We start from the raw sequence: 19,007 nt of genomic DNA on the forward strand, positions 1-19,007 counted from the left end.
TGCTGTTAAAAAATTTTGTGTAGCATTGAAAGAAATGAATGTCTAAGCTCAGCGAATTGTAAACTTGCAATCCTGTCATATTTGGCTTCCAGTTAGTTGAAAGCGTCTTTTAACTAATTATTGTTTTTACTTTCTTGTGGTTTTTTTTACTGCTAAAATAATAGCATTCACATGCTACATGCTTTACATTTATAGTCAGCATTTCTAAAATTATTGTATCACCATTATGTGTTAATTGCATGATCCAGTACATGCTAGTCATCAACTCCTTTTCCTTTTGGATCTCTAGACGTTTCTCACCTGGCCTGACTTCCGGGACTTATTAGCCAAACCAGAATTTCCAGAGAATGAAAGTACTTTGACTTTTTTAGGAATTCTAATTCTTTTTAGTTTACTTTTCAGTTTACCTTCAATAGAGGAGGTTTAACAATTGTCCAGGGAGGATGCATTGCTTGTTTTCTCAGTTACCAGGTGATACCTTCCTAAAAACTTATTCATGCTTTCAAATTACAATTGTCCATTGCAAGAATGAAATACTTATGACTCTACATATGAAAGCAGAGGACATTACCACTGTACTATTAATGTAAAATATTTATTAGTGTAAAATCTGCTCGCTGCATGAGTGTTTCTGAAAACAATTGCTGGCTTCTCTTTATGCTTCTCTGACTTTTCCTGTTCTTGGTATTCTTTCTTTCTGCAAACAAAATTTTAGGTATGGCAGTGAGGTGTCCTGCAGAATAATGTGCTGTGTTTTGTTTGTTTGTTTTTCATTTTGGATTTAGTTGGTAAAAAAAAAAAAAAAAAGTCTTCCTGTAACTTGAGGTTCAAACTAGCCTAAATTGCTAGTTCCAGTACTTCAGGTTTGAGGCCCCATCCCTGGAGGCATTCAAGACCAGGTTGGATGTGGCTCTGGGCAGCCTGGTCTAGTGGTTGGTGACCCTGCACATAGCAGGGGTGTTGAAACTGGATGATCATTGTCCTCTTCAACCCAGGCCATTTTATGTTTCTTTGATCCATTTTATGGTAAGCTGCTGTATAAGCAACCATGAACAGCTGTCAAGCCACTGCAGTGGAAATGTAGAGTATTCTGCCTGGAAGCTGTAGCAGTCTGAAGGACACCATTACCTTACTTATAAAGGCCAAGTTATATTTGTCCATTACAAATATAATGTAATATATTTGGAAAAGTTATTTTCTAAATGAAATTCCTAAGTAACCTCATAAACACTACAAATTACTGCAGTATAAAGTCAACAAAATGCTAAAACCAAATTACCTTATCCTCAGTAGATAACAGATGTTTAACTTTTGCAGAGCCTCCTTTTGTTTTTATTTTTTGCACTTTTCTCAGTATTTGGTGTTAAAATTTGCACTGTTGAGTTGAAAGCCAGTAGAATTAGTTTGATTCTTCCAGCTGTCCTGTTTAGATTCTGATTTCTGCAAGTCGGTGCCTATTGATGTGGTACTCTTGCTTGAGTTTTATTTTGGAAAACATCTTTAAAATATTTTTATCCATATTTTCTTATGAATCTTAGAAGAGGTAAATTGTATTAATTTGTGTGCTGCTAAAAAAAAAAAAAAATCCAAATGTATTTTCCTGCAAAAGTGTATTGAAGTAGAAACTTTTTTTAAAGACTAGTTTAAGAAATGACTGAAGCAAATTTTGTGTTATGATGAGCAGATAGAATGCTTCAGGCATATGAACATCCTGAGGCAAAGCTGAAGGTATTTTAACTTATTGATAGCATCTACTCCTTAGGGCTAAAAGTGACTATCATAAAATTTTCATTTCAGCATATAATATAAATTAACTGAACTTTGTCTTTTAGATTGCGATATAAGTATACAGAAAAGTGAAAGACATGAGTATTTGAGCAATCATAAATGTCTGGAATGTAAAATGACAGGGAGTAAACAAAGATTTCACAGAAAACTTCACATAATCAATGCATTCTCTTGGCATTAGAGGTGTGCAGTGAATTTGTTCGTGCCATGGGAATGTCAGCATGGGAGAATAAGAGCTGTATAGGAAAAGTGAAGCAGGTTGATTGGAGGTATAGTAAACACCAAGATGTTGAATAATTGCTCTGAGTTTTTAACAGGTGAATGATGATGACAGCTTAGAAACAGACTTCTGCATGCAGATTTCTGTGTGTCATTGGTAGTACAAAATCTGTAGAACAACCACTGGAGCAAATGTGATGTGTTCAAAACCTTCTTTGGGACATGTCTAAAAGTGTTTGGGGGATTTTATTTGGGAGGTCTTAAGCAGTCAACCCTGGCATGAGCAGTGCTTGTTTCTTGTACCTTGGTATTTTATTTTAATTTTGGATCATAGGAAATATTACATACAGACTTTGATTTCAGTAGGACTAACTCGCTCTCCAAGTCTGAGATGGAATAGAGCTGGGGGGAAAATTAACATCAAAGCAGTTCTGGAAAGTAAGAAGGGTGGTAGGGTGATTGCAACTAGATAATTTCTAAGGTCCCTCCCAACTTATAAGCCATTCTATGAAAATAAACAAAAAGGCTGAAATACTGTAGTTTAGAACGAAGTTGAATTTAAAACTCTGTTCTAGTGCCTAGCAAACTAAATGTACACGTTTAGATTCTTTTAGGTTGTTTGACTGATCTTATCATAACAGATAAGAAAGAAAATCACTTCAGAAATTGTCTGAAGCACTGGTAATGAAGAAAAAAGACTTTTTTATTAAAAATAAGATGAGTGACTGTGCAGAAAGGAAGAGATCCTATAAGTGGGATGCAGTCAGTCTTCAGTGAGTAAAGGAGAGGTATGTGAGGAAGTGTTCCTTTGGATAGCAAGTGCTTTTGTTGGAGATGCTGTTTTGAAGTAAGTCATTGCCAGGCAGCCTACAAGTATTTGCTGAGTCTCAGGAATGCGAAGGAAATGCCACTTCTGTTCTCAAAGCCTGAGAACCTATGTTCTACCTTGCTATAAGCCTTTGGAGACCTGCGTGGAAATAAATTAGGAAAACCTTCTGCCCCAAGCAGTCTGTGCAGTGTAAACAGAGGATGGGGAGAACTCAGCAGTACTGACTAATGTACTCTGCAATGTTCTGTTTGCTGACTCCCTCAATTTTCCCTTTCTGTTTCTGTTCACTGCTTCACTTCATGCCTGTCAGTTTGTTCTTATACCCTGCTGTGTCTCCCTTACTGCCCTCAACTTACTTTCTTCTTAATGTCTCCTAAATAACTTATTCCAAAAAGGAAGTAAATTCACAAATAAGTGCAGTGCTCATTGCTCTTGCTGTTTTTGCTCAATCTTTGTGTTCTAAGTATAATGAAGTTAAAATGTTATCAGGATAACTCTAAGCTGGTGTGCTTGTTTTTATGCAAGTCTAAGGGATCAAATGAATGCTTCTCTGACCTAGTAATGTTAACTTCTAATACTGACAGGAGAAGAAAAGTGTTGATCTGTAGCAATATTTATAATGGCTGAACCCTGTTAAATTATATGGCAGTTAACCTAACATCCATTATTGTAATGGAATAGTTAATAAAATATTTATCCATTAGCAAATTGGAAGCTAGAGGCATAATAAATGGCAATTGACAGGGTTTTATGGAAACTATCACCATTGAATCAAACCCAGTGATTTGTTGATGAAAGAAGCCATGTGAATGTGTTGTTAAAGCACTCATTGAAGAGAGGAATTGGCTAATTGGCAATCAGCAGTGAATCAGTATGTCTCTACTCAAAGTTCCAAGGAATCTACTTTTTGTTTCTCCATGACAGCGTTAAACTCTGCTGCTGGTCTGAAATAGCAGTCTAATGTTTAGATATCTGGTATTAATTTTGCTAAACTGTCAAGTCATTTTGCTTCTGACACTCCTCTGTAAGAAAGCTCACAGGTCTAGCTTACAGGGGAATTCATGGTATCTGGTATGAAAACAACAAATAGGTGCTTGATGTTTGATTACTTTTTACAAGATAAAATGGATTCTGAAGAGAGACTGTGGAGTTGCACAGAAATAATGGAAGAGATTTGTATGCCACTTAAGAGCATACTTAGCAAAACCTACAAGTGCTCTGTCTCTCTTTCTCAGAGCCTCTCTTTGTCGCTTTCCATAAACTCATGAACGTTAGGGACCTCTGAAGGACACCTACTCCAAGCTCCCACTTGAAGTACTGCTGACCCCAGCTCTTGATCAGGTCAATTGAAGTTTCAGATGACTCTTGGAAACTTCCTGGAGTAGAGGTTGCACTCTCCCTGTTGCATAGGATCTGTGTAATGGAAAGTAAGGCAAAGGGAGCTGGATTGCATGCAAGGTGAATCAGGAAAGTTGATGATCATGAATAACAGGTAGACTTAAGTGTATAATGAAAAATAAGGAAAGATTTAATAACATGCATCTTGAAAGAGGGACATCAAGTTCTCCATATTCTTTAGTGTCATTCTGTAATGCCTTCGTTGACTTGGAGCAAATTGCAAGAAGGAAGCATCTTCCAACTTTCTAAACTGAATATTCAAGGCTAGCAAAACCTTTGTTTTTCCTTATCCCTTGCAGTGATGCTTTTGCAATTTGCTTTCAAGGTAGAATTGTTTTTTACAGCTGCTTTAATGACATCAGTGTCCTCATATCATGTACAGCATAATATAGTCTTTTGTGTTTCTTAAAATGTATGTGTCAAATATTGTTTTGTACAAAAAGTATAATATCTAGGTTACATATGGTATCTAATGCTGATGAAACAGCCTTAACTGTCAGACCACCTTCAGTTTTTGAATATTGATATCTAACTCAGCAACTCATTAGTTTGCTCTTCAGGGTCTGTACAGATTTGGTTCACAAGTAATTTCTTCAGAGTGGTTATGATTAATTTACTTTAACCTAATCATGTTTTCCGTTAATTAATTCAGTTGACATAAGTGCTGTGGTCTGTAAGTTTTTCATTGCTGGAAGAAAGTACTTCCTGTTTTACATGCTTATGGTTTTAACATTATTCAAAGATTTATTTTTCACCAGAAATGTGAATATTTTTGCAGGTTCTTGAAAGTTTGTGGCTCTGAACTTGTACGTCTTGAGTTGTCTTGTGGCCATTTCCTCAATGAAACATGTTTGGAGGTCATTACTGAAATGTGTCCTAATCTTCAGGAATTAAATCTCTCATCATGTGATAAGATACCACCTCAAGCTTTCAACCACATAGCCAAAGTGGGCAGCCTAAAGCGTCTCATTCTTTACCGAACCAAAGTGGAGGTAGGAACAAGTGTTTTTTACTTCTTTTATTTATAAGCAGTTAATGCCCAGCACAAGCTTCAAGGTTAGTTGTGTTTTGTTATGTTTTTTTTTTTTTTTGTAAACTATGTGTGCTTCTGCATCCAAGGTTTAGCTAGTTGTCTGTAATGGTGATAGAATTAATGTGAGGTAGTTAGAAGATCAACCACCTTGAATTGTAGGCATTTGCTATAGGGTTTGTGCGCAATTACATCAAAAACAGTATCCTTTAATAACTTATTATTTTGTGGTACTTATTCTATGTTTTGAAATCTTACATACTTTTAACAATTATCTTTTTTTTTTTTTTCCAAACTAAAGAATTGGTCAGCCCTGCTTTGAAGTGCTTTTGGATAGACCTGGTCTGATTCACTCTACTCCGGGTGTATCTGTTGTGTTTCTAGCTCTATAGTTTTTCTGTAAATCTCAGGTGAATCTCCTTACCTCATTTTGTGTGGGCTTTGTAGTAGAGATAATTAGTGCAGGTTTTTCAGATCTGAGGAGAAAGTCTGAAGAGTACTGGTGATCTCTGTGCTCTGGAAGAAATCATCTTCAAGGATCTGAAATGATTGTATCGGATGATCATTGTGGTCCTTTTCAACCCAGGCCATTCTATGATTGTATTATTTTTGTTTCTACTGATGATTGAACAGTCTTGATTTTAGTCAAGTAACTTAGTTTGAGATTTCACATTTGTAATAGAGCAGCAGCTAAAGTACCTTCTGAACATCACTGGTGACTGTCACTTCTCAGCTATCATTTTGCTGAGCAGAACTTGAAATTGGATTGGCTGTAGATAGTAAAGATTCTGGGTTTTTTATTTTTTTTTAAAGCTTTAAATTGACTTTTATGTGTATGGGCAAGTGCCTGCTTGTAACTGACAAGAAAATTTGTTCACAATCAAACTTGGGGATTTACTTTTTTTTTTAAATAAGTTTAAACAAAAGGCACTGCTCCTTACAAAACATGTAAAAGAAATTTTTAGAGATGTAAGCAGGCAAGTTGGACAGCATGCTTTTATGTGGCTTGTTATTATGAAGCCTTTTACCAACATACACTGTGCAAAAAGTAAAGGAAGGAAAATGTAACATAGTATTTGAATCAGAGGATTAGAGTTACAGAAGTGACAGTTTAATAAAAATAACTTTACTTTTCTCCCCATTACTTTCTTTTCATATAAATGTTTTTTTCTGTAAAAATTAGGCTGCTTTACCTGCTGTGCTCTTCATCTGATACTGGTTAGGTAGTAACTACATGCAAACAAGACAGGATAGATAGTTTGATCCAGTATGCTCTAGAGCAACCTAGACTTTCTAAAACATATCAGAGAACTGTAATTTAGCATTAAATTTTTTTTTTGTTAAATATCTGCTGCTGCTTCCTTGTTGGAGCTTCAAACAATGGAGCAATTCTAATGTTTAATCAGTAACTTGGCATTATATTCTTATTGGCTGGAGCTGCTCAGAGAGAAGAATCTGAGGCTCTGAATCAACTACAGAAAACTGCTAACAAGTATGTGTTTGTTAAGAGAAAGTAAGAAGGTGAGATGAGCTAAGCTGTGTGTGCTATGGTTCTGTGCAGAAATTCTTTCTCACAATCCAAAAGAAAAAGGCAAATAAAAAATCCTTTCATTCCATTTGGTACACCATTTCCTTAAATCAGTAGCTTGCTTTTTTTTTTCTGAAGAACAAAGCAAATTTTTTTATCTTAATTTTCTTCTCGCATCATATTCTAGAATGGCAAAGGTTCAGGTCCTATCATAAATATTAACATGTAATTTTTTTTTTTTTTTGTGATGCAAAGATGGCATCCCTGTTTAGTAATCTCCTTGATGTAGGATTGGTATGATATGCTTCTGGAGAAATTGAAGCAGTTGTGAAAATGTGCAGAGGGAATCAATATGGAGAGAAACAAGTAAAAGGTTGACTTGAAATGGGATGTCCTGTAGGGTATCACAATTTTCTTTTTGTGCATCTTGCTGCAAAATTAGACACAGTCACTGAAATTGAAATGTAGTGAAACTAGATCAAATAGGGAAGGAGATACCTTTTATGCTTGTAAACAGTCAGACGAATTTATTGTCACAGCTGATCAAAGTAAACGCAAGTTGAATTATTTAATGGAAGTGATCATATTTCTGTGTGCCCCAAATGGCAACACTAAAGAGAAAAATAAAAGAAAAAAATAGGAATTAAAGCTTTAACTGACATTTAAAGAAATACTCCTCTGTTATTTTTGATGCCTATGCAAAAGGGGTTATATTCTTTCTCTGCAAGTATCAGTCCCTGTTGAAAATGCAGTACTATGCTAGAGCACATCTGTATGAACAGTACAGCTTGTTCTTCTAGTTGTTAATTTAGGTGTGTCATTAAATAGCATAGATTATGGAATTAACCTTCTCTGTCCGTCTTGTCTGTATGATCATAAAGCTGTTTATGTTCCTGCATGATGCTTTATAAGGTACAGCATTAACATTAAAGAAGTGTTCAAATAAAAACAAATTACCATGTAGTCTGAGTAATAGGACAGGTACATCTTGCTTTCTCTTTCCTTTTTTAATGGAAAAAAGGGACACATTGACATTTAAATTACTCATACTTTTCTGCTTATGTGACTATGACGTTAAAAGATAAGTTCTGGGAAAATACTCTGCAGAAAATTAATTTTTACATGTGAGGCATAGGAAAACAAAATTTGCAACACATTATGTAATCACCTGAGCAGTCCTTTTGGCAGTTTCTTCTTTTAGCTGTTACCTTTGAACAGATTTTTCTTTAAAAAACATATTGTCTCTGTAAGCAAAGCTCCAAATTTTAAGTGCGTGCTTTCAGTGAAATGCACAGTTCTGATGTTCTTCTACTTACTGTCTTTCAGCATGATAAACACCTCATTTCTATTTTGGAAGAGTTTATGACCTTTGGTCCTAACCCTCCTGAATCTTAAGGCAATACATAGTGTTATTTCCTTGACGTACTGAGTGGAAGTTTCTGTTTACAGAGTTGGTTTCCAGCTTCTAAAGTGAAGCTCCCAGCACCATTGAAGTATTCCACAGTTTTTCAAGGAGTACCCAGTGACTTCTGCTAACTTGTTTGAAGCCAAACAACAGCAACAACAAAAATTCTTAGATCACTATGATCCTCTGCACTGAATGCAGCTGTTTTCCGAGCTTTAAATTCATTAATGAAGGTTTTGATTCTACATCTGCTTGAAATAATTTGTAACATGCTTTGAGAAACAAATCCCAATTTTCTGTAAATGTTAAGTTCCTCTAGCTCAAGTCCCCTATTATATTTGTGAGTTTTTGTGCTGGAAGTTCTGGTATTTGCTGATACACGACTCCTTAGAGTTTATTCATTGAGAGCGTATTCACAGCATAATTTAAGCACTTGTTGGCATTGATGTATTTAAAAACCACAATGAACAAAGACGGCATTATTGTGTGCAGTAATGGGCAATGCGTGTCTTTATGGCTTGAGTACGTTATCTTGATTTAATGCTTATTATGAAGTATTTCACCCATACATGCAGCACTGTCAAAATTCTGTTTTAAAGAAACCAAAGCCACAATTACAGTAGAAAAACTTCAGTCTCATTATTGCTGGCTGTGATTTTTAATGTGTGATTGTATATTTCATGTTGCATGGTATGATGAGTTCTTTATAACGCGTGAAGAAAAAATTTAAAGCTTGTATTACAGATACAAATTGAAATACAAAATGAACTGAATTAAAATCAAATTGCACTGGACAAATGACTTTGCTTTGCACACATTTTAAAATATTGTGTTTGCAAGTTATAACAAGATATGTCTGAACAAGAGCAAATTTGGAACTTGGGCCGCTGTTAGAAAAAATACTGGAGGATTTTAGATACCTAGAAGACACATAAGAATCTTAGTGGTAAATGTAATAGCTCTTTTTTTTATGTCATGAGCAATGAAAAAGTTAATACTGACATAAAATCAGACTTCTTAGAAGTAACCTCTTATGGGTGTTGCTGTATTTCTGAGAACTATTGTCTGAGACTTTTCAGCCTAGATAAAATTTCATTGGCTTGGGCACAAATCCTTAGGATTAAGAGTTGCTAAAAATGAAAAACAGTGAAAGCCTCTAGCTAGAAGGTATGTTCTTAGAAGAGAATTGAGCCAGTGACAAATAGGCAATACAGGACCTTAATGATTATCAGGGAGTTTTCTTATTTGTGTGCTTTTTTAATACAGGAAGTTCTAGTGTGATAAAGCATTCTTTGTTGTAACTATGAAATAGGACTTCATTGACGAAAGATTAGAACTGTGATAAGTAAGAAATTGGTTACAATGTATTGTTTTATAAAGGATTGATGGAAAATACTCATACCAATTTTTCTGTATTTTTACTTCTGTAAGCCAAAATTGGATCGAATTTTCTCCATTGCTGACAATGGGTTCAAATTATGAGGTTTTCTTTTTTTTTCTTGCAAGGAGTTGTATTAGAACTTCCTTTCATCTGGTTTTACATACAGAAATAAGTTGCCATTCCAAAGGTATACTGTAGTCACGTATAGTAAGTAATAGCTGTAGTTCAAAAGAGGAATCCAGTGATGTGCTGCCATTGAGATTATTTGTCTCCACATTACGCAGGAGCACATAGTGGTTGCTGTTCACTAAGAAATTTCTGGAAGCCCCAAAGCTGAGTTCACATCTAGTTAAGTGTCTTGATTAGTTGTTACTGTAGTTAGAAGTAATTATCTTCATTTCATGAAATATTTTGACAAGAGCTACATATGGCAGAGTTTGTAGTAGTGAGAGGGGAAACTACAGTGCAGGATGTTTCTTTTAGGGGAAGAGTCATCAGACCTTTCAGAGAGGTCGTTTTCCCAGTGGCAGGAGTTTCTTGTTTCCCTGGAAGCAGGATGCAGGAGGTGTGTGCTGCCAGTGTGGCCTTCGGGCAGCCCCAGGTAGCACGCTCTCCTTCTCTTCCTTCGGGCTGTGCAGAGGGTGCTCTGCAGGACTCCCTTACCAACAGAGCATACAAAAGATTTTCTTTGTTTCCTTAGCCACTTTGAGGTTTCTACACTCATAAACTTTGGAACTTTAAAACATTACAAACCAAAACCTGAAATGGTTGGCTTTCTGAGAGCAGTGCAGGAAAACTTCAACTGCCTGTTGAGTAGAGAGTGCCTGATCTGCAGGAGGTGTGCGTGGCTTTTGGGGAAGCAGGCCATGCCCACAGCCATGCCACAGTGCCATTGCATCTCTAACTGTGACTTGAGTTCTGCTGCCAGCCATCATCATCATTCTGTTTTTCCATTCTTCACCTTTGAACAGTTTATTTGAATTTGAGTGCGTCTAATGATAATGGCAGTGTTGGTACTGTAGCTGTCCAGAATGATGCAGCAAGAGTGTTCGCATTAAAAGATATGTCAGGTGTTTGTTCTGGTAAATGAGGCAGCTGAATTTGGTTGATAATAAAACAGTATTTCTTATAGGAGTTCAAAATGGGGCATGTATGGTATGTTCATTTGTTACTTTCTTTATCATCTTTACTTTTTGACTGCATGACAGTAATTGCTGTGCCATATTACTTCTGTGCAGGAGAAAGCAGTTGTCTATGAAGCAGTTTAGTATTTGCAGCAATAAAGGCAGCACTTACTATGTGTATGCTGAAGTCTGAGTTGTTTTGATCAAATCTGTTCCCATAATTGTAAGTTTGTTGGCCTGAACCAGCTGGTTCTGATCTCCTTTGTTGTAAATTTAAACCTTTTGAGGACAAAAGGAAAGCTTCCGTCCAGATCATGAGTAGAGAAAGGTTTTTGTGAATGAATTTCTGAGAATATTTTGAAGGCTCAACATAGGACAGTATGGGTTCAGTTGAAGCGTTGAGAGATATGGTATGTTTCATTGGCCTCACCTTAGTCTGTAGATCTCCAGTTCTCCTTTCTGTCTGTTTCTTGTTGCAAAATTTTAAGGGACAGGACACTGACTGTGACTTCTGTTAGGAAGATAGAGTACTAAGAGCAGTTATCTCCTGCTTGCCCAGTTAATACACTTGCGTTTTGGGTTTTCACTCAGGTTATTAGTTCTTACTGAAAGGAATACTGTTGTCAGGTGTTCTGTCAGATTAATAGCATCCCAAAATATAACTGTGTTGCATCACATGTATACTGTTTTTTGATGTCCTATAGTAAATGTCTGATTGCTATATTAACTTTTTTTAGTTGAGTGCATTGAGAAATGTGAATTTGATTTGTACACAAACAGTATGTGACAGCTTCTGCTTGACTACTGAGTATTTAGGGTTCTGTAAATCTTTACTTTTTTTGCCTGATCAAATCTTTTGATGATTTTCTTTTTGCTTTATGAAAAGGTGATTGCTCGTGGAATCAAGTTGTATAAATGTTAGCTGGTACAATTGGTTAATATAGTTCTGGAGAGCCTGATTCTAACCTGAAAGCAAATATTTTAAACAATATTTTAACATAGATCAGTAAAATAAGATGAAAATGACACCTAGAAACATCAGTAAATACTGTGATAGCACTTGGTATTAAATATAACAGCTGCATAAATTCATATGCAAGAGCAACTCGCTGCAAGGGCTCTTCAAGATGTGTTTTTAAAGGAGAGATAAGTAACTGAAATATGAGAAAAGAAATTGTGGTCTTTAGGAACTCTCTTAAATTAATTCCTTAATATTATGGAAAAATGCAATATTCTCATTGTGCCTGCAAATATAGGCATGTTATCTGATATTTGCCTGAGACTAATGTTATATAACTATTTGAACGTAAGCGGAAACAACAGGGTTGGGGGCATGGGGCAGGGAACATTGGAGATGAGGTTGTCATTGGGAACTGATAAGGAAAAATAATAACAACTTTGTCCTTTCATATAAGGCAATTATGGAGGGAAGAAATTTAAGTTTTTTTTGTACTCCAACTTGAAATTTTTATGGTGAAATATGTATTCATGCAAAACTCAGAATTTTTCATGTGTGATTGCCAGAGATTTAGTAATTCAGTGATTAAAAAATATAGGAAGCAAGGGAAGTCTAGTTTAAAGAATAGAGAAAGCAGTCTTTATCAGAGTTTGAGATTTTGTCAGTATTCACTTCAATCAAAAAATAAATAAATAAAATTACAGGAGAGCAGAGTCTTGTAAAGGATTTAGGCTGTCTTGTTTTATTGAGGGGGCTGCAAGAATTTCCAGTCTGTGTCAGACATGCTTCTTCTGATTGCACTGTAGGGGAGAAAAAGCAGTCTGTTTTTTTGTTCCCAACATTAAAAGTAGAAGTTGTTTTTAAGATCTTTCTATAAAGCTTTTATAAAAACATGTAGACCTATCCCAACCTTAGGAGTAAAACTACGTTATTTTTTCTGTAGTTCTTCCATTAGTATTCCATAGGCAGAATGCACTGCAGTTGTTTTCTTATTATGGTAGAGCCAGTATATCATAACCACCTTCTGTATTTGTAAAAAGCTAAAGCATTTCTTTTATATTCTGGACGATTTGATGGTGAAACTGCAGCAAGTAGATGGTCCAAGACTGAAAGAGCATCTTTCATGAGTGAGCCAAGTGTACTATGGACAGAAGGGGCTTTTCTGTTTGAAAGGATATTAATCTCAGGATATCTCTTGGATGCTTTCCTTATCATACCAACATCAGAAATAATTTGCACTTCTGGTTGGAACATGAATGCAAAAAGTCCTGAAAAAATTGCAGCAGGATTCAGTCTTACTATGTGTATTACTCTGTCTCCAGTATTCAATTTCTCCACTGTTCATTCAAGCCAGCTGCACTCTTGCAACTTGCAAGTCAGAACGTACATGTGATGTTTAAGGTCTTTACAAAGGCAGATAGGATGGAAGTTAGTCCAGTGTCAGCTATTTAATTGTGGTATACACAGCACAGAAACGTGTTCCAGGCCAGCTGTGTTACCAAATGAAAGACTTATTCATGTTTGGGCAGAACACTCTTGTCTCGTGTGGAATGAGTTAGGATTTCAAAAGGTAATCTCTCTCTTCTTGTCCAAGACAGGATCAACTCTTGTCGTTTCTGACATGTTAGTCTAGCCTGTTCTTAAAGACTTCAGAGACTCTTCAGGGTGTCTCCTTTCCATTTCTGAGGTTTGGGACTAACTGTTGTGCCCTAAAATATTTCTATAATCTGTTCTGTAAGGCTGTGCTTAACAGCAGTATCGTGTCATCCTTCTGTGCAGCTTGATGCCAGTCTTCTCTCTTCAAGCAATTTGTGCATGGCTTCAGCTGTATGCATTTTCATCATCTGAAAACCATTCCTGGAAATGGATAATAGGATCTTATTTGGCTGCTTAGAACTCCTCTTCCTGCTGTTTTTTCTGTCTTATAAAAATTGACTGTTCACCAGTTACTGCTTTGATTGGCTGGCAGAAGAAATTTGGACTACTGAGGTGTCTACTGTTTTCCTTCTGCAGTTTGAGCGTGCACAAAGGGGAGCAGGTACAAAACCAGTCCTTACCTTTGCTACAGGGCAACCTTAGAAAGTCTCCAAACTATGCATATCTTGGCTACTAAGCTCACAAATGAAGTGTTATGTGGGGAGTCTTTGATTTGACAGCTTCTGCTTGGCTGAGAAAGTTCAATTGGATTCTCTCCAGTTGAAGCTTGCTAGTCCAGAATTTAGGTGGCCTGTGTTCCTCTTATAATGAGCTCTGACATCTGAGGTTTGGCCTGCCTTACGGCTTCAAGGTCAGGTGATTGCCTCACTCTTCTCTGCTTACATAGGAATGTTATCACTCATCTTGTGTTCAAGACAAGTCAGAGAGATGAATTGTACAGACAGATGGCTTGAAACAGAGTCAGGTTATTACAATGGTAGTTCTTTATGTGCAGTGCATATGGATTCTGTGAGCTGCCATTCTTCCCTGCTATTTTGATGTCCTTTACCACCTGTATTTGCAATTGACTGAGGCTCAAGTAGGCATATTCAAAGAAAGGTGGTTGTTTTTTGTTTTTCTTTTCTTTCTTTTTTTCCTCTTGACATATGCAGAAACAGCCTCCAGTTACTGAAGAACAGGCGCAACTTCTGAAGAAAGCCTGCTTTCTTGTGTTGAGGCATGTGTGCACTCCAGAAGAGGAATTAACCTACGCTGAGTATAGCTACTGTTGAGTAACTTATTGTTTACTCTTGGGCTAGATTTGGTAGGCTGTGTGATGGTATGCTGTGGTGTTCTACCCTGATGCTTTTTTATTACTCACGTTTCTGGTGCTTATCTTCTTCCTGTTGTTTTTTTTCTCTCTCTTTTTTTTTTTTGTTTTGTTTTAAATTGTTCTTTAAAGTAATACTTTAGCTATTACAAGTTGTGAAAAGACCTCTGAAAATATGGACTCAGTGCATATAGTACAGGAAGGACTCCCTTGGACTAAAGTATTCTGAGAGAGTCACCAAATTCCTGTTCACATTAGCTTACTTTTGTGATCAAGATCACTATGAATATTGATCTCCTTACCTATTTCACTCTTCCCTGAAGGAGTGTCATTATGGAATAGATCTTACATCCTACAGTCTGCTCAGAGTATCTATACGCTTCTGAATTATGTCAATTAAGGAAAAGTATTGCTGCTTTCTGTCCTTTCAGGCCATTGTTTAAATTTCACTTTAGAAACTATTGCAGAAAAAACCGTGGTCAAATACATTGAGTTATTCAGTTTTACTGTAGAGTCACCTGAAGGAAACCTGCTTAGCATTGGCTGTTAAGAGACTGATGCATTTAGCTTTGATATTTAAGATTTATAGAGAGATGTGAGGATTTATTTATTTATTTTGGAAGTCTGAGTAGGTTCTAAAGCACAGAGCTTTCAGGGAGGTAAAGAATAAAGGATGTCTCACTCTATTAGAGTTGCTCGTTTATTCAGTTTTAATGCTACAAATAAAGCGCTTACTTAATAAGTACTTTAGTTTAAACATATTGGATATTTACACATTTACTAGCTTTAAAGTGCTCCTAAGTGTTACCTCTTTTATAATGACTTTTTAATGCTTTTATGTTTAATTCCCTAGTTTACCCTTCTCTTTAAAAACATAAATGAAAGTCAGTTGAGCAAGCAGACTGTGGCTTTGTAAGACCTTTGCAAAGATGTTTGTGAGGAAGGCTTGTTTGTATCCTCAGCCTTCAGGCTGCTTTTGGGAAATCAAATCTCAGAAGGCCAAGCTGGCAGCTGAAGTTCTATCCATGTTAACTGTTGGGTGTTTCTAATTGCTCCCTTGAGATGCCTAAATTAGATGTCTGGAATGGTCTCCATGAATACTCTACCCACTTTCTCTGTTCTGCATCTGCCAGTGTTTCAGTGCAAGAGATCACGTAGTTCTTCACAGTGCCATGAAAAAAGATAATGTTCCTGCTGAGTTTCATTGGAATATAATGACTGAAAAACTCAGTAAAGCATTTTACCATAAAGTTTGTGAAAACAAGCTACTTTAAATTAGCATATATAGATAGATATCTTTTATAGTTCACATGTCTACAAATTGTTTACTGGTATTCCTGTAGGAATTGTGCATGTTAGCAGTTGATTTTGTCCTTTGTTTACTGCTTTTTTTTGAGTGTGTGTTTGGGAGACACTGTTATGTATCCTATATACATACACTGACTTTAGTTATTGATATCTTATGGAACTTACTGTAGTTTTCAAGCTTACAAAAAACTAAGTGGTAAATGTTTCAAGTATGGTGCACAGATATTTGTTTTGAATCCCAGGCTGTGTCCTTCTCTGCACTTGTGTATATTTCAAACCACAAAACAGAATATGGCTACAAACAATGCAGAGGAGTCTTTCCTCTATCTTAGAAATGCAGATAAAAAACCGTGAAGTTTCTCTTGTCGTAGAAAGAATAGCTATGTACTTAGCATTTTGTAAGATACATCTGTGTTCCAGTATAATTTCAGGCTTAGTAATGTGCGGTACTTTCTGAAAAGAATGGCTGTGATAAATGGCAGAAACATGACTGTAAAGTACACATTATATCTGTTTCAGCCCGCATGCTGGTAGTGACAGGTGCTCAATGGTTGTCAGCATCCCTGTCAGCACGGAGACTCCTTTGACATTAAAGTCACCAGCTCGGTCCCAATGCTGCGCTGCTCTATTGGCAGTTCCATCAGGCTGTGGCCGATGAGAGAATGTCAGAGCTCTGCTGTTCTGCTGGTGTGTCACCAGCCCTCTGTGATTTTGGTCTGGCCTTGCCTGTTGTTTGAACTTGCCACACTTATTCTTCAGCAGCTTTCCTGGGGGAAATGAGCTGATAGGTCATGAGTGGATAGGTATCTTCAGGGCAATTCAAAACCACATCCGAAGTGACTTGTGTAAAGGTTTGTAATGATTACTGTTTCTTTAAGCCAATCAATCGGCAGATTACCTGGGGACTCATTAAGTGGCATTTGTTGTGTCTGTAACAGAGTTTTGAGCTGTGTTTCAGGAAATGCAGTGACAGCCTTTAATGCTTAATTGACCTCTTCTCTTTGTTTCACGTTCCATATTTCCTTCTGATGCATTCCCTGGTGGCAGCAAACAGCCCTGCTCAGTATCCTGAACTTCTGCTCAGAGCTTCAACACCTCAGCCTGGGCAGCTGTGTCATGGTGAGTAGCTGAAGTGCTGTGTAGGTGTGCACACCTGTACTTCTAAACTTGACCTGGATCCGTGTTTCACAAAGGCGCGTTAAATGCTGGGTTGATGTTAGATGAGATCAAACTTCCGAAAGATTCAAGCTAGATGTAACTTAGTCATCTTTTTAAAGATTGTATACCAGTTTCATAGGCTTAAATCTAGCTTGCACTTTTTTTTTTCCCATTGTTCTTCATCCTCTTCCTAAATTTTGGGACATTTCCTATGTGCATAGTCAACAAAGCAAATAATTAAGACTTTTTTTTTGGAAATTCAGACCAAGTCATAATTCATAGCAAGCCAACACTTGTGTGTGACACTACAGTCATAAACACGAGAATGTTTTCAACAGAAGCTGTTTGAGTCATGTAGACTTCCTGGGCACACACATTGAATTAAAGAAAGTACGGAGCTTGGAATCCCTGCACAGAGCTCATCTAAACTTTATTGAATATGCATATCAGGGTTGCATGCACTGGGACTTAACTTGCTGTCTCTGGTGATAAACACATCTGGTAACACATCAGGTAAACTTCCCTGCAATTTCAGAAGCAAGTAACAAAGCAGAATTGACTCAGCCTTTCCCACTTTGACTCATGGACAGAGGAGGAAGGCACTGTGGTGTTTTTCCAACAACTCTAGTCTTCCTATGATTTTTTGATAGTGGATTTCATTCCTTCTACCTGTGGAGTTGGGGTACTTTGAGTCCCTTTGGCTTGTCTGCTTCCATAAGGAAGTATAGCAGATGATCAACCTAGAATGGAAATAGGTGCCCTCTTTAATGCACATACACTTACAGTTGCTATTGTCATAAATACAATTTTAATAATCTCTTGAAGGAGGGAGTTTTCAAAGAAAATGAACTTCTAACTGCATTTTCACTGATCCTCAGTGTCAAGTGAATATAAAAGCACGGTATGTCTGGGAGTAAATAGGAACTTTATTTTTGTCTCATGTAGGAGTAGACCTCAGTGTACAGTGAGTAATTTTCAGAGCTCTTTAGAAGTGACAGATGCTTAGGATGGATTTGTGGATATGTTAGCAAGTAAATCTTGAAACACCTATGTGCGTCTAGAAGGGCGGTGTACATGACAAAGTGTTTATTTTCCTTGCAGATTGAAGACTATGATCTTATAGCAAGCATGATGGGAGCAAAATGCAAAAAGCTTCGCAGTCTGGATCTGTGGAGATGTAAAAACATAACTGAAAATGGAATAGCAGAGTTGGCTTCAGGCTGCCAGCTTTTGGAAGAACTTGATCTCGGCTGGTGCCCCACGTTACAGAGCAGTACGGGATGTTTCACAAACCTTGCACGTAAACTCCCGAACCTGCAAAAGCTCTTTCTTACGGCCAACAGGTCTGTGTGTGACACAGACATTGAAGAGCTCGCAGCTAACTGTACTCATTTACGGCAGCTAGATATATTGGGTAAGAAAATGTTGGAATAGTGGTATATGTTTTACCGTTCTCAGAAGCCCACAAGTTATAAAAGGAATCCATGTGGTCAAACTGCTGCCTTAAACGTATTTATATATATTTATATAAAAAATATGGCTTAGCTTGTGAAAAAAATGAGAGAAGTAGTAACTGCAGTGGTTTTCTGACACCTAAATCCTTTGGATTCTACTAATTGTGTAATTTGATTGTTTACTTGCATATGTTAAGCTAAGAATTGTGTGGATTTGTTCCAGTAACTTTTAGTTTCATGATAATCAGTATATTTAATGGACGTCTTTTGATTTTGCTCTCAGAAGATCCAGTCTCTTCTTCTTGTTTCTGCTTTTGTTTTTTAGTTTCTATGAAGTGTGACAAAGTATATTGATAGTGGGAATTCCTGATTAATAAATGGGTTTCTGCTTTTGCACAGTATAGGTACACCGAGCAGTATTAACAATCTTTGTCACTTTTAACAGGAATTGAATTTGTCTCTTTAAAGAGAAAAATGTTATTAAGAAAAAAACTTTAAATGAATTACCACTGAGGTGGGAAAGAAATGATGAGGTGCAAAGAATGCATCAAACCTTAGATTTCTAATTCTCTGTGGTGTCTATAGCTAAAAATAGTTTGGGAAATCCAAATTAAATACATGTGTCACGGAGTTAACTAGATCAATCTATGCCCATGACAGGGCAGTAGGCCCCTGTCCCCC

General features: G+C 36.8%; 1 protein-coding gene across 5 annotated transcripts in view; it reads left to right on the forward strand.

Moving 5' to 3' along the window:
* The window catches only part of FBXL4 (F-box and leucine rich repeat protein 4), a 56,091-nt gene that overhangs the window by 24,263 nt on the left and 12,821 nt on the right, over nucleotides 1-19,007 (forward strand). For all 5 annotated transcript variants that reach the window (XM_031610727.2, XM_090135973.1, XM_090135971.1 and 2 more), the window contains exons 6-8: nucleotides 5,013-5,226; nucleotides 16,762-16,833; nucleotides 17,974-18,286. In XM_031610727.2, the coding sequence (XP_031466587.1) occupies nucleotides 5,013-5,226; nucleotides 16,762-16,833; nucleotides 17,974-18,286 (599 nt within the window). The remainder of the gene's footprint in view (nucleotides 1-5,012; nucleotides 5,227-16,761; nucleotides 16,834-17,973; nucleotides 18,287-19,007) is intronic.

Source organism: Phasianus colchicus, chromosome 2, assembly GCF_987193195.1.
Source record: "Phasianus colchicus chromosome 2, bPhaCol1.hap1.1, whole genome shotgun sequence".
In the NCBI taxonomy this organism is placed as follows: domain Eukaryota; kingdom Metazoa; phylum Chordata; class Aves; order Galliformes; family Phasianidae; genus Phasianus; species Phasianus colchicus.